This window comes from Myotis lucifugus, unplaced genomic scaffold, assembly GCF_000147115.1.
Source record: "Myotis lucifugus unplaced genomic scaffold, Myoluc2.0 scaffold_93, whole genome shotgun sequence".
Lineage (NCBI taxonomy): Eukaryota > Metazoa > Chordata > Mammalia > Chiroptera > Vespertilionidae > Myotis > Myotis lucifugus.
Genome location: NW_005871141.1, coordinates 2,192,739 through 2,211,784, shown reverse-complemented (window position 1 = coordinate 2,211,784; position 19,046 = coordinate 2,192,739). Strand labels below are relative to the sequence as shown.

Sequence of the window (19,046 nt, the reverse complement as noted above, 5' to 3'; positions counted from 1 at the left end):
ATGTCTGCTTCTCCTCACCCGCCCGCTCTAGGACATGCCTGCATACACATGTCTGCATACACATGTCTGCTTCTCCTCACCCGCCCGCTCTAGGACATGCCTGCATACACATGTCTGCATACACATGTCTGCTTCTCCTCACCCGCCCGCTCTAGGACATGCCTGCATACACATGTCTGCATACATGTCTGCTTCTCCTCACCTGCCCGCTCTAGGACACGCCTGCATACACCAACATTCTCCTGACCAGCCGGCAGTCTCACTAGATCCAGAAGCTCGGAGAGCCTAAACGCTGTTTCAGAGTGGCTCTCAATAAGGAAGGAGCGTTGAGGAAGAATGTGTCATAAGTTGATCCGTGAAGGGCAGGATCCGCATGAACAGCTTCACTAGCTCTTTCTAGGCCTCTTGGCCTCGGGCCACTATTGCAATCAAAGGTAGTGGTTTATCAGAACTTCCGTAAAGCTTTACATCAACTACAGGAAGCAGCAGTGACATTACAGATATAATCTCAGCTCAAGAAAAGAGATCTATTCTCTCTCAGATGTTTTCAAAATTTTGGAAAGCTTTTAAATTGATATGGTTCCCATCCAACTCACATTTACAGCTTTATATTACCCGCTGGTATTGCATATTCTCTCCTTTATATTTGCATTTGAGGGATTTCCTGGATTTTTGTTTACATAAATAAGATCTTTGGACTAGAGTGGAGCTCATCCAAGTTGCATTTCTAGCTGCCTTTACTTACTTGTGGATATGTGGGTAACAAGTCTTAGTATTTTATTGAGTGTTCTCATCTTTAGTATATTGGTTAGATTTCCAATTTTAAACTACCTTTGTTTAAATTTATGAGCCATAGATGTAAACCTATGAAAACATAATCTAGATAGCAGAATATGTGTCATAAGCTCTGTTTGGCAGGTGAGTGATATGGTAGGTTTTGACTTACAAAATTATTGCCAATATCTCTAAACACTGTATTTCCCTTCTGATTTTCTTAATTCAAATGATCTACCATTTTGATTGAATCTCAAATCCAAGTCTAAGCAGAGTACATATTAATACAACACAGTCTTCTTACAAAATAGTAAAGATTCTGAGTTTTTCTGTTAAACACTTCCTCTATGTGCAAAACAAATCAGAGACATGAACAACGTAACGTTAATAATAACAAATCTAGCATCAGACGTAGGTGTGCCCTATGTCAGTCATTGGGGTGGGGTGTATACATGTTACCTCATACAATCCCCACAACAAGCCTGGGATATAAGTTGTATTATCCCATTACAAACCAGTACTTGACAAAATTAAGTGCATTTTCCAAGGTCACACAGGCCTATGTCACGGTGCCGGGTTTCAATATAAGACCTATCTGGCTGCAGAGCCTTTCCCTCCTCGTTCCACCACCCTATGAAGTTCATATCCGCCCTAAATCCTCGCCGCTTTCTCATAGATCCGATCAGACTGCGAAGTGAGCCAGAAGATTACGTACCGCATCTCTGGGGTAGGCATTGATCGGCCACCATACGGAGTGTTCGCCATTAATCCTCAGACGGGGGAAATTAACATCACCTCCGTGGTGGACAGAGAGATAACTCCACTTTTCCTGGTAAGTCACAGCAGTGTGCTTTGATTTAAACGTATTATTTTTCATGCCTTTAAAAAAAAAAAATTCATCCCAGGAATGCCTACTTCTGATAAAACACGGTAGAATGAAACTGAATAAAGGGCTTGAGAAGGTAGGAAGAGTATGAAAATAGATTATGGTTCAGAATTCTCTGGTGCATTATATAAGCACATGATCAAATGTCTTGACAATATTTAAATTACTAGACTGTAAAAGTAGTCTCAATTGTCTGAGAACATTGTTTCTCTGCACGTTTCCTTATATATTTTCAAGCACGTAACTGAATTTCCTTTGGTGGAGAAAGACAGGTTTTTTCCAACTTTCCACAGATCTATTGCCGGGCTCTGAATGCACGGGGTGAAGACTTAGAAAGGCCTCTTGAGCTTAGAGTCAAAGTTATGGACATAAATGACAACCCTCCAGTCTTTACACAAAATGTGTACACAGGCAGCATTGAAGAAAACAGCGATGCGAGTGAGTAGACCAATCTCCTTCTCTGCATTGTGCCACTTCTATTCCTCTTGGACAAAGCTTTAGGACAGGGGTCCTCAAACTATGGCCCGCGGGCCACATGCAAATACAAATATTGTATTTGTTCCCATTTTGTTTTTTTACTTCAAAATAAGGTATGTGCAGTGTGCATAGGAATTTGTTCATAGTTTTTTTTTAAACTATAGTCCGGCCCTCCAACGGTCTGAGGGACAGTGAACTGGCCCCCTATTTAAAAAGTTTGAGGACCCCTGCTTTAGGAGATTGAAATATAAGTAATTTAAAGCATTTAAGGAGTGCAAGTACTTTATAAAGTGTTTTAATAAGCAAATCACTGTGATTTTTGTCATTAATGGTGTAGCTAAAGTTATAGTAAGACAGGGTGGGGCAAAAGTAGGTTCATAGGTGTGAGTACGCGAAACACAGTTTATTCTTATATTATTAGTTATTAGTTACTAGATGCCCAGTGCACGGATTCGTGCACCAGTGGGGTCCCTAGGCGTAACCTGTGGGGATCTGTGAAGGAGCTGCTCCCGCCCATCCCAGCCCCACTCATCCCAGTCAGCTGAGCAGCACTCCCACTGTGGGAGCGCACTGACCACCAGGGGGAAGCTCCTGCATTGAGCGTCTGCTCCCTGGTGGTCAGTGAGCATCACAGCGACTGTTCGACCAGTCAAGCAGTCAACGGGTCAAGTGGTCGACAGGTCACTTACGTTTTTATATATAGATTTATGATTGTCCATACAAACAACTGTAAACCCACTTTTGCCCCACCCTGTCCATGCTCATGGATAACTAGAAGAGAGAGCCTGCATGAGAAGGCCAACCATTCTTTCTTCCTTTGCCTGCTGATTTACCAAGTTGATTTTAACAGAGTCCCCAACACTCTCCATCTCCATCTTCATTTCTAGACACACTGGTAGTGAAGTTAAGTGCCACCGATGCAGATGAAGACAATCACCTGAACTCTAAAATCGCCTACAAGATCATCTCTCAGGAGCCAGCAGGTGCACCAATGTTCATCCTGAACAGGTACACCGGCGAGGTCCGCACCATGTCCAGCTTCCTCGACAGAGAGGTAAAGCCTTCCGGGAACGAATGCGAAGAAATAAAGGATACCGTTTTTGAAAATACGGAGATGAAATAATGCATGTATGCCCTTCGTCCAGTGTAAAGGGGGGAAGGAAAAAGAATCCAAACATTATTTTAAATGAAAATTATATAGATTAAAAATTAAATTAATATATTATATAAAATTATAAAAGAACAGGGGAATAATGACATGAGAATGTGTTGGGTTTTATTCAAATGAAGACCTAAGTCTTATAATTCTTTTTCATCTTAATCAAGGAGCACAGCATGTACAACCTCCTCGTGCGGGGCTCGGACCGAGACGGAGCTGCAGATGGACTCTCCTCTGAGTGTGCCTGTAGGATCCAGGTCTTAGATGTCAACGATAATTTCCCCACCTTGGAGAGAACTTCCGTAAGCTGTTTCTCTTATCATCCCTTTTACATAAATGTCAACCATCAATTTACTTTCCCACTAGTTGTGGTTCTTTTACATGTATGAATGTCCTCAGCTTTACTATATAAACCTCGACATTTTTTATGTATAATAATGAATCTTAATTTGGGGTATTTGCCTTTGAGTCACTCACTATTCCATAATGATCTCCTCTGTGAAAACAATAAACCAATCTCCTCCATATATTCCATTCGAAGAAGTGTAGAAATTTATTAATATCATTCTGGGAATCCTATAACAATGTTGATGGATTGTATATGCCTGATGATTTACTGAATCAATTCTAACAGAGTCCCAAACATTCTCAACTTCCACTTTCAGTCTTAGGCAGAAAGAAGCATAAAATCAAAATCAGCAGAGCCAAATCTGCTTGCCATTTGTTTAGGTAAAAATATTTTTTCTATTGGACCACAGTGGTACTCATTCCTTTACATGTTGTCTGTGGCTGTTCTAATGCTACAGCAGCAAAAATGAGTAGTTACAGCACTAATCTCAGGCCTACAGAGCCTAATATATTTATTATCTGGCCTTTTATAGAAAAGGAGGAAGGTATGGAAAATGAAAAATAAACAAGGAAAATGAAACAATGCACTCTGGCCCTAGTTTTACATATAGCACATGAAAATCACTTCTACTATTATCTTATAATTATTTTACTCTTAGATTTCTCGTTGAATATATGTCATTTAATAACGACACAGAAATCTCTGACACAGTTTGTTGTTAGTATTATAAATGATAATTCAGGATTTGAAGCTAACTTTCCTCTTTTGAAAATTCACTGATTACAAAATTGGTCTGTGTCACTCAGTACTCAGCAAGCATTGAGGAGAACTGTTTGAGTTCGGAACTGATGCGGTTAAAAGCCACTGATCTTGATGAGGAAGGCACGGATAATTGGCTGGCAAAATATTTAATTCTCTCCGGGAATGATGGGAATTGGTTTGAGATTCAAACAGACCCACGAACCAATGAAGGCATTTTGAGAGTCGTCAAGGTACAGTATGAGATCTGCAACTTTTTCTTTTAAAGATGTTTTAAAATACTCTCAGAGACAGGATCCGCCTACAAAAAGCAACCCACCCACAGCCTTGAATACTATTTCTGTGAACAAGCGCCCTAAGTAAGCTTCCTTACTTACTGAGACTGCCAGCCAAGCAACACATTATTTATTACCAAGAAAAATAAGGCTATTTTGTTCTCACAGTGTCCAATGTGTAGTTGAGAAGTCAAGACAAGGACCCCCACGTTAGAAAATAATATGAGAGTTAAAAACATAGTAAATACCCCAGCTGGCATGGCTCAGCTGTTGAGTGTCAACCTATGAACTAGGAGGTCATGGTTCAATTCCCAGTTAGAGCACATGCCCAGATTGTGGGTTCAATCCCTAATAGGGGGTGTGTAGGAGGCAGCCCATCAATGATTCTCTTATCATTGATGTTTCTATCTCTCTCTCCCTCTCATTTCCCCTCTGAAATCAATAAAAATCCTATATAATAAAAGCCCAATATACAAATTGTCCCCTCAACCGGGAGTTCGACCGGGAGTTCAACCAGGGGCCGGGGCAAGCCAGCCAACTGCCCGCAACCCCTCTCCCTGGCCGGCCCCGCCCCAGCTGGCGGTGGTGGCAGGCAGCCTGGGGAAGGGAGGCCCCAGCCGGCCGGCAGCCAGCAGCAGCTAGGGAACCCTACCCATGCACAAATTTCATGCACTGGGCCTCTAGTATATTATAAAAAAACATAATAAATAGTAGTACAGATGTCATATAAAACATAATCAATTGCTAAATGGGTGAAAGCTGAGAGAATTACTGATATCAGAGGGGGGAATGCCTTTGAGCTAGATCTGTCTGAAAATATTTCATACAGGGAATAAGTTAAGCAGGACCTTCTAACTGAGACTGCTCAGGTGGGAAATGAAGTGAGCACACATACAGGTAAGAACATGTAATGCACATGCAGGGCATGTGAGCACCTCTGTGGAGCCGTGCAGAGTATCCGCCTAGAGAAGCAATGAGATTCAGGAATGGAGATGCTGAGTGGGAGCCGGTCTGCTGAGAAACTTGAATATGAACCTACAGGGCTTGGCTTTTTCCTATAGATTAGCTTTTCTCAAACTACTTTCCATTTTTACTTAATGGGCTGCAATATAATCTAAAGGTACAAATTAGAAACAAAACTACAAACTAATAAGATTCAAATGAACATCGATGCAATAAAGGAGATTAATTTCTCAAACACAATTACTACTAACAACATAGACAGAACTTCCAGCTATGAGTATACATACAGACAGACGCACACACACACTTAGTTTGACCCCTGGTGATCATTCAATGTTGTCACTGCTTTGCTCTATCCCTGTGAGACTTTTATCAGCCATTTAGACTCCTTGAAATACGAAAATATCGTTTACATATTGAGTCTTTCTCTGTTCTTTTTTAAATTATCTGGAGCAATTAAAACATTACTACTTTACCACGAAACACAACCATTAGCATGGAAATCATGTGGTGCACAAATTTATAAAATGGTCATCAAAATTATGGAAAAAACCTTTACGTTTTATGCTTGTCATTCTAGTGAACACAAAAAAGAGTAATTCAAGCAATGACCATCTATGACTTATATAACTGTCTTCTGTGAGAGCCAAAGTGTTTTAAAGACATACTTAGTTTATTGAAAAATAAAACTATTGGATTCAATTTATGAAAATTGATTAAGGTAGTGTTAGATGCTGTGTAGACAAAATATCTATTAATATCTATTTTTTCCCCTGCATAACTTCCCAAGTCTCTTAAAGAGAGCAGAAAAATATGCTTAAAAACATCAAAATAATTTGACAAGGCTAGTTAAGATGGAGTGAAACCCCTTAATGTGTGTGTTAGCACATAGCCGGAAGAACTGTGTGTTTAGATAATGTATGTGTAATTCCCCTGGGATTTGGCGTTTGGAATGATGTCACTAATGACCTTTACTCAAGCCACCCTCAGTCAAGGCTTTTGACTGAGCTTTCTATAACCTTTTTCTTAGTGGAGGGCATTATAAATGATTTAGTTCAACTCCAATTTATTAAGAATTGCGATGCGCTACAGATATGAAAGTGAATGGGACATGATCTCCATTCTCAAGGAACTTGTAGTTTTAAAAGACAAAACGGAAATTTAAAATTTCTGTCAATAACAACTTTCTTTTTGCTATTTACTGATAAATATGTATTGAAATACTAACACACAATACAAATATATGTATGTGTGTACATATACATTCACTTCAACTTTGAGAGGAATTGCTACTCAATTAGAATTTTAACAAAAAGAAAATATTAATAATCTGTTGATTATACTTTCAGAAATGCTCAGGTGTGAATTCTACATAGGAAACTCGGGCCTATGTATTCAGTTAACAGTTATGGACATTCTTTACTTCATTCTAATTTTATTTTTTATTTGTCATAAATACCTCATTTGGAAAAAAAGATCATTTTTCATTCCAGGGTTTTTATATATGAAGTTCAAAACTCCAGATTTGAGTCCAATTTAAATTCACAGGCCTAAATGACCTATACACCTCATTATCTAAAAGATAAAAGGGATCACATGTCTGAAATACACCTCATGCCATAATAAATAAAATTTATCAATTCACAATCAGAATTGCATAACTCCTGGACTTTATGCTGGTGTAGTTGTGTCCTTACCATGGTTTCTTAATCTGTCAAAATAAATCTTTTGCTGTTTCAGAGTTTTTAATTTCTATCATTTCAGATGCTGGATTATGAACAAATGCCTAATATTCATCTTAGCATTGGAGTCAAAAACCAAGCTGAATTTCACCACTCAGTTGCCTCTCGATTCCGAATGCATTCAACCCCTGTGAGAATTCAGGTCATTAACGTACGAGAAGGACCCACATTTGATCCAAACTCCATGACTTTCAGTGTGCAAGAAGGAGTCAGAGGAGATTCCTTAACGAATTATGTTCTTGGCACATACACGGCTGTAGATTTGGACACAGGGAATCCTGCCACGAATGTCAGGTACTGCAAACCCTTTGCTTGTGTTAGAGTGGCAAAGCGTGGTTCTATCCAGTGCTGATTCGTGGAGCAGGTGCCAGTGTGTGGGGCTTGAATTATTTTTGGAGTTTTGCTTTGCCTGTTCACCTGCTATAGAACACTATTGTGGCACTGGCATGTTCTTAGAATGTTAATCGTGTTTTACAGGCTGTAAGGGCTCCAACTGGGTGTAAGAGTAATTGTGTCCAGGGAGCAATTGTAAGATCAAAGAATCACCTTCAGTTACTCTGTGAGTCTCTTTGATCTTTTATGGCCAGTGGTACCACCCTGGACCTGGGCTGACTAAGCCATATCGTAAACAGTAAGACATCATAAAAGATGAGTCACCGCTTGTGTGTTTTTTTTAACCTGTGTTATCTATAACTTTGGGGCTAATTTCAACCTTCTACTTAACCTTATAAAGAAGGATAGTATTGAAGCTAAAATAATGTAGAGTCAGAATTAGAAAACAGAAAAGTAGGAATTAGGGGCACGAGGTATATATATTATACATGAGTTAGACCTATATAAGATAGTCTGGAAAATAATTATAGTGAAATATATAAATATTCTTTATATCCTTTTCTTGTCTCCCTTCTTACGCCCAGTATTTTTTGAGTGAACAGTCTGTTGACTTAGAAATTGCTTTGATTGGAACAATTTTGATTATTTAATCAGCTAACAAATTAAACGACATCAACACTTATGGAGTCTGTCAGTATGGGATAGAGGAAAAGGGGATGTCAGATAAGGGCCATGGGAACTTAAAATTGTGCCTGGTGCAGACAAAAGATCTTCGCCCAAGCACTTTGAATCAATTATAAGTCGCAAAACCCATACACACTAATGGAATAAATGATACCACAACCTCTGAAAGGCCAACAATGAAGTGCTCTGAAACCAATATACCTTAAAACTGAGGAGCAACTGATACATCCACGTGAAATGAATAAAGGATATTTCCTTGATATTGCTATGATTTAATAAACAAACCTGAAATAGACTTATACATTTTATGAGCAATTATATAAACAAGTAGAGGAGTAAAAATTATGAAATTTTAAAACTGTGTGCACTAATATGTTCAATGTTAGAATTTTATTGACATAGATACATTTTATAATCCAAATCAATTATTACTGTAAAGCAGCAAACACCATATATAAGTTTAATGCATTGGGTTTGACTAAACTTATTAACTTTCATATAAGCAAATGATGAACTTATTTCCTTAAAAACAGGTATATCATAGGACATGATGCTGGCAGCTGGTTAAAAGTTGACTCGAGGACTGGCGAGATACAATTTTCTAGGGAATTTGATAAGAAGTCAAAATATATTACCAATGGGATATACACAGCAGAGATCCTGGCTGTAGATGGTAAGAAATTTATATTCAATGTTTTCATCAAATTATTAGTTTGCATTAAGTACGAATATTATTCTAATGTTGGTAGTAGATTGACTCAACTAAAATATCATTCAGGGGTGTCTACAAGATTTACAGAGTTCTAAGTGCCTTAGACCAAGAACTGAATTCAGTACACTTACAATCACAATTTACATTTGTCATAATTTATTTCACCTACTTCTAAAAAAGAGTTGTATCAGACAGTGTAAAGCAAAAAAGTTAAAACATACAAAGAAAATTCATTTTCTGTTTATGGCCTTATCGCTTGAGATGGTTCACCGGATCTGCAGAGTGTGTTGGGAATGTTACAAGTGCGGCAAGATGTGCGGGAAGCTCACTGGGGATGGGCTGCAGGAAAGGCGGTGCCCCACTGCAGAGCCGCTGCAGTCACTGCCGCTGAGCCACCTGGAGGCCTGCGTGAGTGCCGCCTGTTAGACATGTGGCCCAAGTAAGATGTTAGGGAGCAAGAAGCACAAGGCTATTGCAAATATAAGATCCGAACTAGAGGTCCTCAGCACAGATGCACTGAATTACTTGTCCCTGAGCTGCTTTTCACATGGGAAAATCTATTAGGCCTTCCTCTAGGTGCGTAGCAACAGACATTTGTTTATCAATAGTTAATGATTCTCAGGAGCACTGCCTAGGAAACCAACCACTGCATAACAAAACGACACACACACAAAAAAAGGTCAGTAACCGGCAAGGGAGGAAACCAGAAGTCCCAGAGACATTCCTATCAGAAGACAGATACTGCAGGTTTGCACTAAGTTTATATCTGAGCTTTACAGTAGTAAACACAGAGAGAGATAAATGGGCAGCGTAAGATTATAAAAGAAACCATGGTAACGCCCAAGCAATTACAACGCATACATTCTGGTTTTCATCCTGTGAGTGTCATATTTCACATCTGGGACAGTTACAGAAACAACATCGCCTCAGTTATTATCAGAATTCTAGAAGGCCTCTTCTGACATGGACTCAGCATGCTGATCAGAGCCTAAGGTCGTCCATTGGCCATATGTGAAAGTCTTCAAAAACTAGGATAAAAATTAGTCATTTCAAATGAATAGAGAAAGAGAAAAACACTATCAAAAATGTATCGACAAAAGACTACACACAGGGCCATCGTTCATTCATAAGCAGAGTGTATGCCCTGGCACAGAGGCCTCCTAGGGGTTCAGATAAGGCTGTTTGTTCAAAGATGAGGGGCCACAGCTCTTTATGTAGCAAACGACACCGGAGCAAACACTGTCAGCAATAACATGAGCTGTGGGTTGCCACATCTGACGGCCCTGAGAAAGCCCTGGAGGGGCAGAGAAGGATACAGACAACCAGCTGTGGGATGACCCGATGGCTCTCTAATGAGAGCCTAAGCCTGGAAAGTCCAAGCTGAAGCAGGAATTAAGAACCTACTGCACAAAACCATGTAGGGCACAGACAGCCTTCCAGTCTATTATCCTGTGGTTAACCAGATGGCTCTCCACTTAGGCACACAAAAATCATCTTTAAGAGAAGTTAACTTCTCCAAAAATGAGCTAGTAAAATACCCAAGAGATGATAATGTTCTAGTTTACAAATGATAAAACTAAGACCCTTCACAAGTTAAAAACAAAATAATTCTTTATTCATTGTAACAGAACATAAAAGTAGAAAAGTGAACTAAAACCCAGCCTACTATTTCCTGGCACCTTGCCCTTTTTGATAAACTATACTAACCTAAAATTTATTCCAAAGAGGTTAGGGGGGGAAAAATGAAATATTTTTATATTTGTTTTCTGAAGTACCTTCTCCGAGAGAAATAGCATCTAATGGGTGGAATTAAACAAAATGGAAAGAAAAAATATAGACAAGTAGTTATTTCATTTAAATTGTGGTTATTTCAACAACCCAGGAGTCAATAAGCATCCTGAAATGGAGGCTCGGAGCTTTCTGGGGGTCTCAGTTACAGGGCCGGGGTGGGAATCGACAGCAGCAAACCTCCAGGAAGGACATTTCCTTTTGCATCTTAGGATGCAGAGGAGTTGGCAGAGTAAGATGGAGGTGAAAGCATTTTAGGAAGAGTGACTAGGATGCCAAGGAGTCTTGAGTTAGAAGGAAACTTGTCCAAAAAACTGGGAAGAAGGCAGAGTGTCTGGAGGGTTGTGAGCAGAGGCCAGGTGGCTTCAGGGCCATGACGTAGGCAGGAACCCATCACGCTCCATCTCAGGAGTCCCTCATACTGCTCCTATGTGCTGTGGCATTGCCAGGGGATGTGAGAAGGAAATTTCTCCCTGACACCATTCATCCCAACACCCATGATGCTTTGCCCTTCCAGATGGCTCTGGGAAAACGGCTACGGGAACCATCTGCATTGAAGTTCCTGATGTCAATGACTACTGTCCAGTCATTGTTGCTGAAAGTAATGCCATCTGCACCGCCTCTCCATCCATCCTTATATCCGCGAGAGACATTAACCATCATTCTTACGGGTCTCCCTTCACCTTCTGTGTTGTTGATCAGCCACCAGGGACAGCTAACTTATGGGATATCAAATCAGTAAATGGTAAGTGGAATGCAAACTTGCTCACTTTAAAGACCAAAAGCAAAAACAATTACCAGTAATTAGTCAAGCCATGTCATATTTTCTATCTCTGTTTCCATAATTCTCACCATATTCATATTAAATGAAAATAATTAATATGCACATTTATGCTATTTGGGAAAATGTTGAACTGAAATAAAAGTAAAAATGTCTTATCAATGCTGCATTTACAAATAGTAGTATGTAAAGATCAGTTTAGCCATTATTTTATATAGATGGGGTGCTACACAAATATTTTATCAGTTTGAAATAAACAGAACTCTTGACAAACTCGCCAGATGTCACAATTCCCCAGCCTAAATTATTTCAGGCAAATCACTTAAATGTCTCTGAAACTCAGGTATGCCATAGATTTACATCTACACATTTTCTACTCACTTAGAAGCATATTAGGTCAAAGAAATCCTATATAATAAAAGCCTAATATGCTAAGTGTCCGGTCGTTCGGTCGTCCATTCAACCAATCAAAGCATAATATGCTAATGATATGCTAAGGCCGCTTAATCACCCACTATGACGTGCACTGACCACCAGGGGGCAGACGCTCCAACCGGTAGGTTAACTTGCTGCTGGGATCTGGCCGTTCGGGACTGAGCAAGATGGGCCAGACATGCCCTGGAGCCCTCCTGCGTCTCCCCCTGGCCCCGATCATGCACTGGTGGGTTCTCTCGGCCTGGCCTGCACCCTCTTGCAATCTGGGACCCCTCAGGGGAAGTTGGAGAACTGGTTTCGGCTGAATCCCGCAGGCCAGGCCAAGGGACCCCACTGGTGCACAAATTCATGCACTGGGCCTCTAGTTGTTTCTATAAAGAGCTATGAGCTCAGACTTATTTGTAAGAATAAAAATTTAAATCCAATTGTGCAATATTAGATGAATAGTTAGGCAAAGTGTGGTACATATTAAGATGTAGTACTAAGCAGCATTAAAATTAGAATTATATGAAGCATTTAGATACAAAGGAATGCATCAACCGAAGTATGTAAAGTATAAATATCCCAGAATGTATGTGTGTTAGTATTTTTGCTATATAAAAATGAAAGCAATGATTAAAATGAAGAGTAAATTTCGGGCAACATAATATTTAATATACTTTAGGTTCTTTTCCCTGAAATGTTAAATATCAATTAGAAAGTGAAATGCTCAGAGAGGGCCTCATTTGGGCTAAGCTGGCTCCCTAATCTCACAGTCACTTGGTAAAATAGGAAAGACTTTGGAGGCAGGGGTGGGGGTGGGAGGGTGGAGGTCATATGCTAGAGCCCAAGGTGAGAGCAAACACTCCCCCTTTCTGAGGTCACCAAGCTTCTCCATCCACAGGAAGGAGAAACCATAAACTAATGCTGGGGAAAATGCCCCCACTAGGGACTTAGCCAAAGAAAGAAATGTTTTCCCCATAAAACCTTTTTGCTCGTCTCCACAAAACCACTGTAATCTTTTAGAAAGCTAAGCATATTAAAGCAACTCTATTAAAATTAAGACAACTCTGAATTCACCTTTCCCTATAAAGTCCAATAGTCCATTCTTAAACAATAATTTCTAGCCACATTTTCGTCATTCAGATCCTAAACACTATGAGTAAAAAATATAAGAATGTTCAACATGGAGATTGGTAATGATATTCAATGATATTATAGATTTGCCAGTTATATATATATATATATATATCTCCTATATAATAAAAGGCTAATATGCAAATTAACCGAACTGCAGAACAACTGGTCGCTATGACGTGCACAGACCACCAGGGGGCAGACGCTCAACACAAGAGCCGCCCCATGGTGATCTGTGCGCTCCCCACAGGGGGAGCGCCGCTCAACCAGAAGCGGGGAGCGGGCCTAAGCCATCAGTCGGACATCCCCCAAGGGTTCCTGGACTGCGAGAAGGGTCAGGCCAGACTGAGGAACCCCCCAAGTGCACGAATTCCGCGCACCAGGCCTCTCGTTTATATATGACACTAGAGATAATATTCCCAGAGCCGTTTCAATGTTGGTGTCGAAGAACAGAATAAGTTTTCACCTAACATGCCACTATTTCACAGCTTTATTCAGGTCTTACTTTATGCCCAGGCTAAATTTTGGTACAACTAGGTGGTGTATCATATAGCTAACTGAAAGTAATAAGCAATAATTATTATTATTGAGTGCCATGAATTAATCAATTACTATTCATGTGTTAGGTGTAAATTTAATCATCTTCAAACTGCCTTGGGTTGATAAATAAATTTCAATCAATATTTAAGCAATAGTTTCTATAGAAAATCAATAAGCAATAATAGCAAAAAGAATTAGAAAAACAATAGTTATTGGAATAATTTTAAATGAAAGGGCAATGATTATGAATAAGAGATAAACAACAGTCTTAGGGAGGATATTTGTAAACTGTAATCCTTAATTGAAGACTTCCAATATTTCCTCTCAGCTCAATGCTCTTCCTTCATTGGACAAATATCTATTGCGTTCATATTATGGGCCAAGTATTGTTGTCTTTGTACAGATAACAATCCAGCAGGAAAAGTCTTAAAAATTCATTATAAGTGTTTCTTTGTTTTGTTTCTTAGTAAGTAGAGGGAGCTCTATGACTAAGGGATCAGGCCCTAAGTCAGGCATGAGTATTAGGAAGGGTCACCAGCAAGTGACTTAATTTCCTTCTCTTTCCTCTCCTCCCTTTCAGCTACCTCTGCCCTCCTGACGGCTGGGCAGCCGCTGTCAGCGGGAGCTTACCAAATCCCAATCCTGGTGAAGGACAGCTTCAACCGGGCGTGTGAACTGCCGCAGACAGTGAAGATAGAGGCCTGTGACTGTGACATCAGCCAAACGTGCTTGCACTCCAGCACTCCGGGCATCTACACCGGGGATGGCAGCTCAGTTACCAGCGACATATATGGGCCTGTCCCTGGCGACCGCATTGAGGGTTCAAATGTTGGCCTGGGACCAGCAGGGATTGGCATGATCGCTCTGGGCCTCCTACTACTGCTCTGTAAGTACCGGGTTAAACCCCTCTTCGCAATAGTTCTCCCAAATAAGACTGGAACCAGGCTTGCGTTCATTTGGTCATTTCCTTTTATTATCTACTAGAGGCCCGGTGCATGAAATTCATGCACTGGGGGGGCGGGGGGGGAGTGCCCCCTCAGCCCAGCCTGTGCCCTCTTGCAGTCCGGGAACGGCTTAGGCCTGCTCCCCACCTAATACCCTTAGCGCTGCTGTGGAGCTGGGAGAGGCTCCTGGGAATGCACTGACCATCAGAGGGCAGCTCCTGCGTTGAGTGTCTGCCCCCTGGTGGTCAGTGTGTGTCATAGCGACCAGTCATTCCACCGTTTGGTTGATTTGCATATTAGCCTTTTATTATATAGGATGGCAATTTTTGTGAAAATCCGGAACTAAACAAAGGAACAGGTGAGGGCATGTACATGTTCAATAACGGTAACTAAAGAGGTCTAGACTTAGTGAGGGTCATAAAGATGGGGAACACATGCAAATCTAAGTATAACATAGCAGAGCATAAAGTAAGCCTTCCAGTGAGAACTGCAGCAGAGGCTTTAAGAGCGGAATGGCAGGAGCAGTTAAGTCCAAGTGGGAAGGGTGGGCAAGTCTTTCTGGTGGAAGTGACTGAACCACTTCCTAAAAAGCTGAGGATTTTCTTAGAAAGAGGATGGTGTGTGTGTACACATACACGTATCCAGGGACCTGCACGTACACACATGACCATGGAGGTTAATATGTATTTACTCAAATGTTAATCCATAGTTACATATAGATAGGCTTATAAATGCATACACATGCACAGATGATTACTTGTGAATAAATACACATCTATAAATGTGCATGCATTTATGGGGAACTAGGAATCCTAACATTTGATTTGAATCCTAAATCTGCTACCACCCAGTTAAGGAATCTCGGAGGAGAGGAAAGACTTGCTTTCCTAATCTGCCAGGAAAGGGCCCAGACTACATGGTCTAACAGTCTATGTGAGTTGGTGGGTTTGTATTTATAAACATGGATGTGTACTCTCGATCTCTTAGGGGGAAATGATGCTCTTACATTTGTCTCCATCCTCTGGTTCTAAATATAATGCCACATTTCCTGCAAAATGAAGCACTTGTGATTCCCTACGCTGAGCCACCTGCTGACTCTGCCTTTCACATTCCTGGCAGTGTCGCCGCTCTTGCTGCTCTTTTGCTGCTGCAAGCGAAGGCAGCCAGAGGGCCTGGGAACCAGGTTTGCCCCGGTGCCCGAGGGCGGAGAAGGAGTGATCCAGTCCTGGAGAATAGAAGGGGCCCATCCTGAGGACAGGGTGAGTACAAGCACACGGCGTTTCCATGGAAACCGAGCACGTCTTGATAGTTACACAGCCCACAAAAATAGAAAGATGTCCATTTTAAATATTTAACATAAAACATTCCTTTTTAAATATATTTTTTCTTTTCAGGATGTGTCAAATATATGTGTACCAATAACCGCTTCTAATACACAGGATCGTATGGATTCCTCCGGTAAGTGGACACCACAATTTTAAAATTTTCAAAATTATTCAGACAAATAAACCTCATGTGTAATTACCTTTATAAAAACAGCATTATCTGTTGATCCCCTCGTATGACAGTATATGAGAAGTGACCACTTCGTTTTTCTATCTTAAACTGCAGGCAGTGAGGTGTAGGGTAGCATTTTAAATGGTCAATTTTGGAGCCAGAATGCATGGTTGTGATTCGCAGCTCTGCATCTTAGCAGTAATAAGTTCCTGGACAAAACACTCAACCTCTCTGGGCCTCACTTTTCTCATCACTGAAATTCAGTTTATGAGAGCACCTCCTTCAAAGTGTTGCTGTGAAGAGTGTGTGTGTGTGTGTGTGTGTGTGTGTATACACACACACACACTAGTAGCCCGGTGCACAAAAATTTGTGCACTCGGGGGGGGGGGTCCCTCAGTTATTAAACATTTATCGGCACAACAATGACCACATTGGTGGTGGTGGTGGTCTTGTCAGAATGTGTTATATTATGCAGATGAAAATCTATTTAAACAGATTTGATGTAGATATTTTCAAAGATGGAAGAATTGTCCCTGTCAACTATTTTAGTTGATTCATATCTTCAGTAATTGTCATCATTGCAAAGTTTTCAGTCCCCATATGGATTGCTGGTCATGCGCTGTCCCTGTCCTTTGTAGCCTTTGTTACCTTAAGGACTCTAGTTTTCCATTTATATGTTTAAGTACCAACCTTACCGGCTTAAAAATGTAAGCTTTTAACACTGCTCTCTCTGTTCCGTATCCTTCCGATGAAAAGTGGAGTTGGGTTGCAGCACAGGAGAGAAATTCAGAAGGGGAATATTGAAGTAATGACTGCAGTAGGAGAAGAGGGAACCTATTTCCCTGGCCACAGGTGCTGGCACCCTGGACCACAGGGCTGGCAGCTTCTCTGGGTGGCTGCAGCCTGGGACCTCAGGCAGGTAGCTTGTCCATCTCCTGGGCTGCAGCCAGCCGCAGGCACTGGCACCTGGACCAAAGGTGGGTGGCTTCTTCTTCTGGCGGCTTCTTCTTCTTCTGTGCTTCCAGGGAGGGCAGTCAGTTATGTGTATATGTGTGTGCATGCAAACATAGGCGTGTACACGTGTGTATGTGGAAATCTGCTGGGCAAGTCAAAACCATAGAAGAGTTGCCCCCTATCTCTTGGATCTTCCAGATATATCCCCCACTTTCTTATTCTATCACTACTGGAGAGTCAGTATTTTCAGCCAGATAGACAGTGACTCTCTCAGTGTCTATTTCTGACTTCTTCTTTCCCTGTCTGTCTTCCAACCCCTAATCATATTTCCACCTGGATGCATCATTTTTACTCCCAATATGCTGTATAGAGAAGGAGTCAGGATGCTGTCTTCCCATGAATTGTACTCAGTAACAAACCAATTGCATTTTAGTTGGGCAATGCCCCTACCCACCCTTCAAATCCCTTCCACCATGCATTTCTGTTTCCCTTTTTGTTTGTTGGATTGTTCTGCTGCTCCTTCTCCTCACCCCACCACCCTTGGATCATAATGTAAAATTCTTTTACCATGTCAAGAAATTATTAAAAATACAGGTACTTTGAAAAAAAATACAGATACTTCTCTGAACACCGGCCACAGCCGCCGGCCTCTTCCCTGGACCCCTCTGGCTTCTCTGGTCGCCGATACAAGGCCGGGGGGGGGGGCAAGGGAAGAGGTGGACACTGGCGCCTGCTTCTTCTCTGCCCCACCCCGGCTTCTCCGATCACTGGCTGGAGGGCGGGCAAAGGCGGCTCCCAGGGACGCCTTTGCCCTGCCACCCGGCTCTTGCCTGCCGCCTGGGTTTCCGATCACTGTCCTTCCCCTTTCACCTCCCATCATTGTGACTACATATGCAAATTAACTGCCATCTTTGTTGGCAGTTAACCGCCATCTTTGTTGGCAGTTAATTTGCATATCGCCCTGATTAGCCAATGGGACGCATAGCAAAGGTACGGTCAATTACCATGTTTGTCTATTATTAGATTAGATACACACACACATATATATGTGTATATATATACACACACACATATACACATACATATATATACACACAGATACACACACACACACACATATGCTTATGTGTATATGTCACACACATGGGGTGTTCCCAAACGTGTATAATTATAAAGGCAGTGTTTATTAAAATACATTTCATTTTCAAAATTGAGCTGTCAGCCCTTAAAGTGTGTATATATTTTGAGGGGTCACCCTGTACATTATATATAGGATATACTACATATGTATGACATATATGTGATATATGAATATGCGTATATGTGTGTATCATGAAGTATATATTCCAATAATGCCTGGTACAGAGTAAGTGATACTGTAGCCATTATTTATAAGAGACTGTTAAAAAAAAGAAAGAAAAAGTCAGCAAATATGTTCTTTAAATAATACACTGAAGGACTTTTCTTAAATTCACACATGCATTTGCTTTGTGAGTCTTGTACTCTCCTCCCCACGCACACCCAAGACTCCTGCAAACACACAGCCACTGGGCAGGACCAACAAGCAGAGAGGCTGCCCAGACCTCTCCCAACCCCCAGACCTCTCCCAGCCCCCAGATTTCTCAGAGATGGTTCCTCAGTGTCCCAAGTCAGAGGCTGGGGAGAATGAACGCTCCTGGGAGAGCCAGCTCTCCCCCAGCACCAGGATGAACCGGGACTGTGAGCTCCTTCCCACAAACACATCACTGCCCTGCTTTGGAAGGGTCTGGAGAGGGCGTAAACCTTGGGCTGGCAGGGAGCTTGCCAGAGCAACACTGAAGGCACTGACTGGTGCGGGCACAGGAGCTCCCTCCTCGCTGTCACACTTTCAGTCTAGGG

General features: G+C 41.3%; 1 protein-coding gene across 1 annotated transcript in view; it reads left to right on the top strand.

Moving 5' to 3' along the window:
• Window positions 1–19,046, top strand: part of DSG4 (desmoglein 4) — a 35,932-nt gene that overhangs the window by 13,050 nt on the left and 3,836 nt on the right. Inside the window, exons 4-14 of the mRNA XM_006091673.3 lie at window positions 1,451–1,606; window positions 1,954–2,098; window positions 3,025–3,191; window positions 3,464–3,598; window positions 4,452–4,637; window positions 7,407–7,678; window positions 8,935–9,074; window positions 11,419–11,646; window positions 14,354–14,659; window positions 15,837–15,976; window positions 16,112–16,175. Of these exons, the coding sequence (XP_006091735.2) occupies window positions 1,451–1,606; window positions 1,954–2,098; window positions 3,025–3,191; window positions 3,464–3,598; window positions 4,452–4,637; window positions 7,407–7,678; window positions 8,935–9,074; window positions 11,419–11,646; window positions 14,354–14,659; window positions 15,837–15,976; window positions 16,112–16,175 (1,939 nt within the window). The remainder of the gene's footprint in view (window positions 1–1,450; window positions 1,607–1,953; window positions 2,099–3,024; window positions 3,192–3,463; window positions 3,599–4,451; window positions 4,638–7,406; window positions 7,679–8,934; window positions 9,075–11,418; window positions 11,647–14,353; window positions 14,660–15,836; window positions 15,977–16,111; window positions 16,176–19,046) is intronic.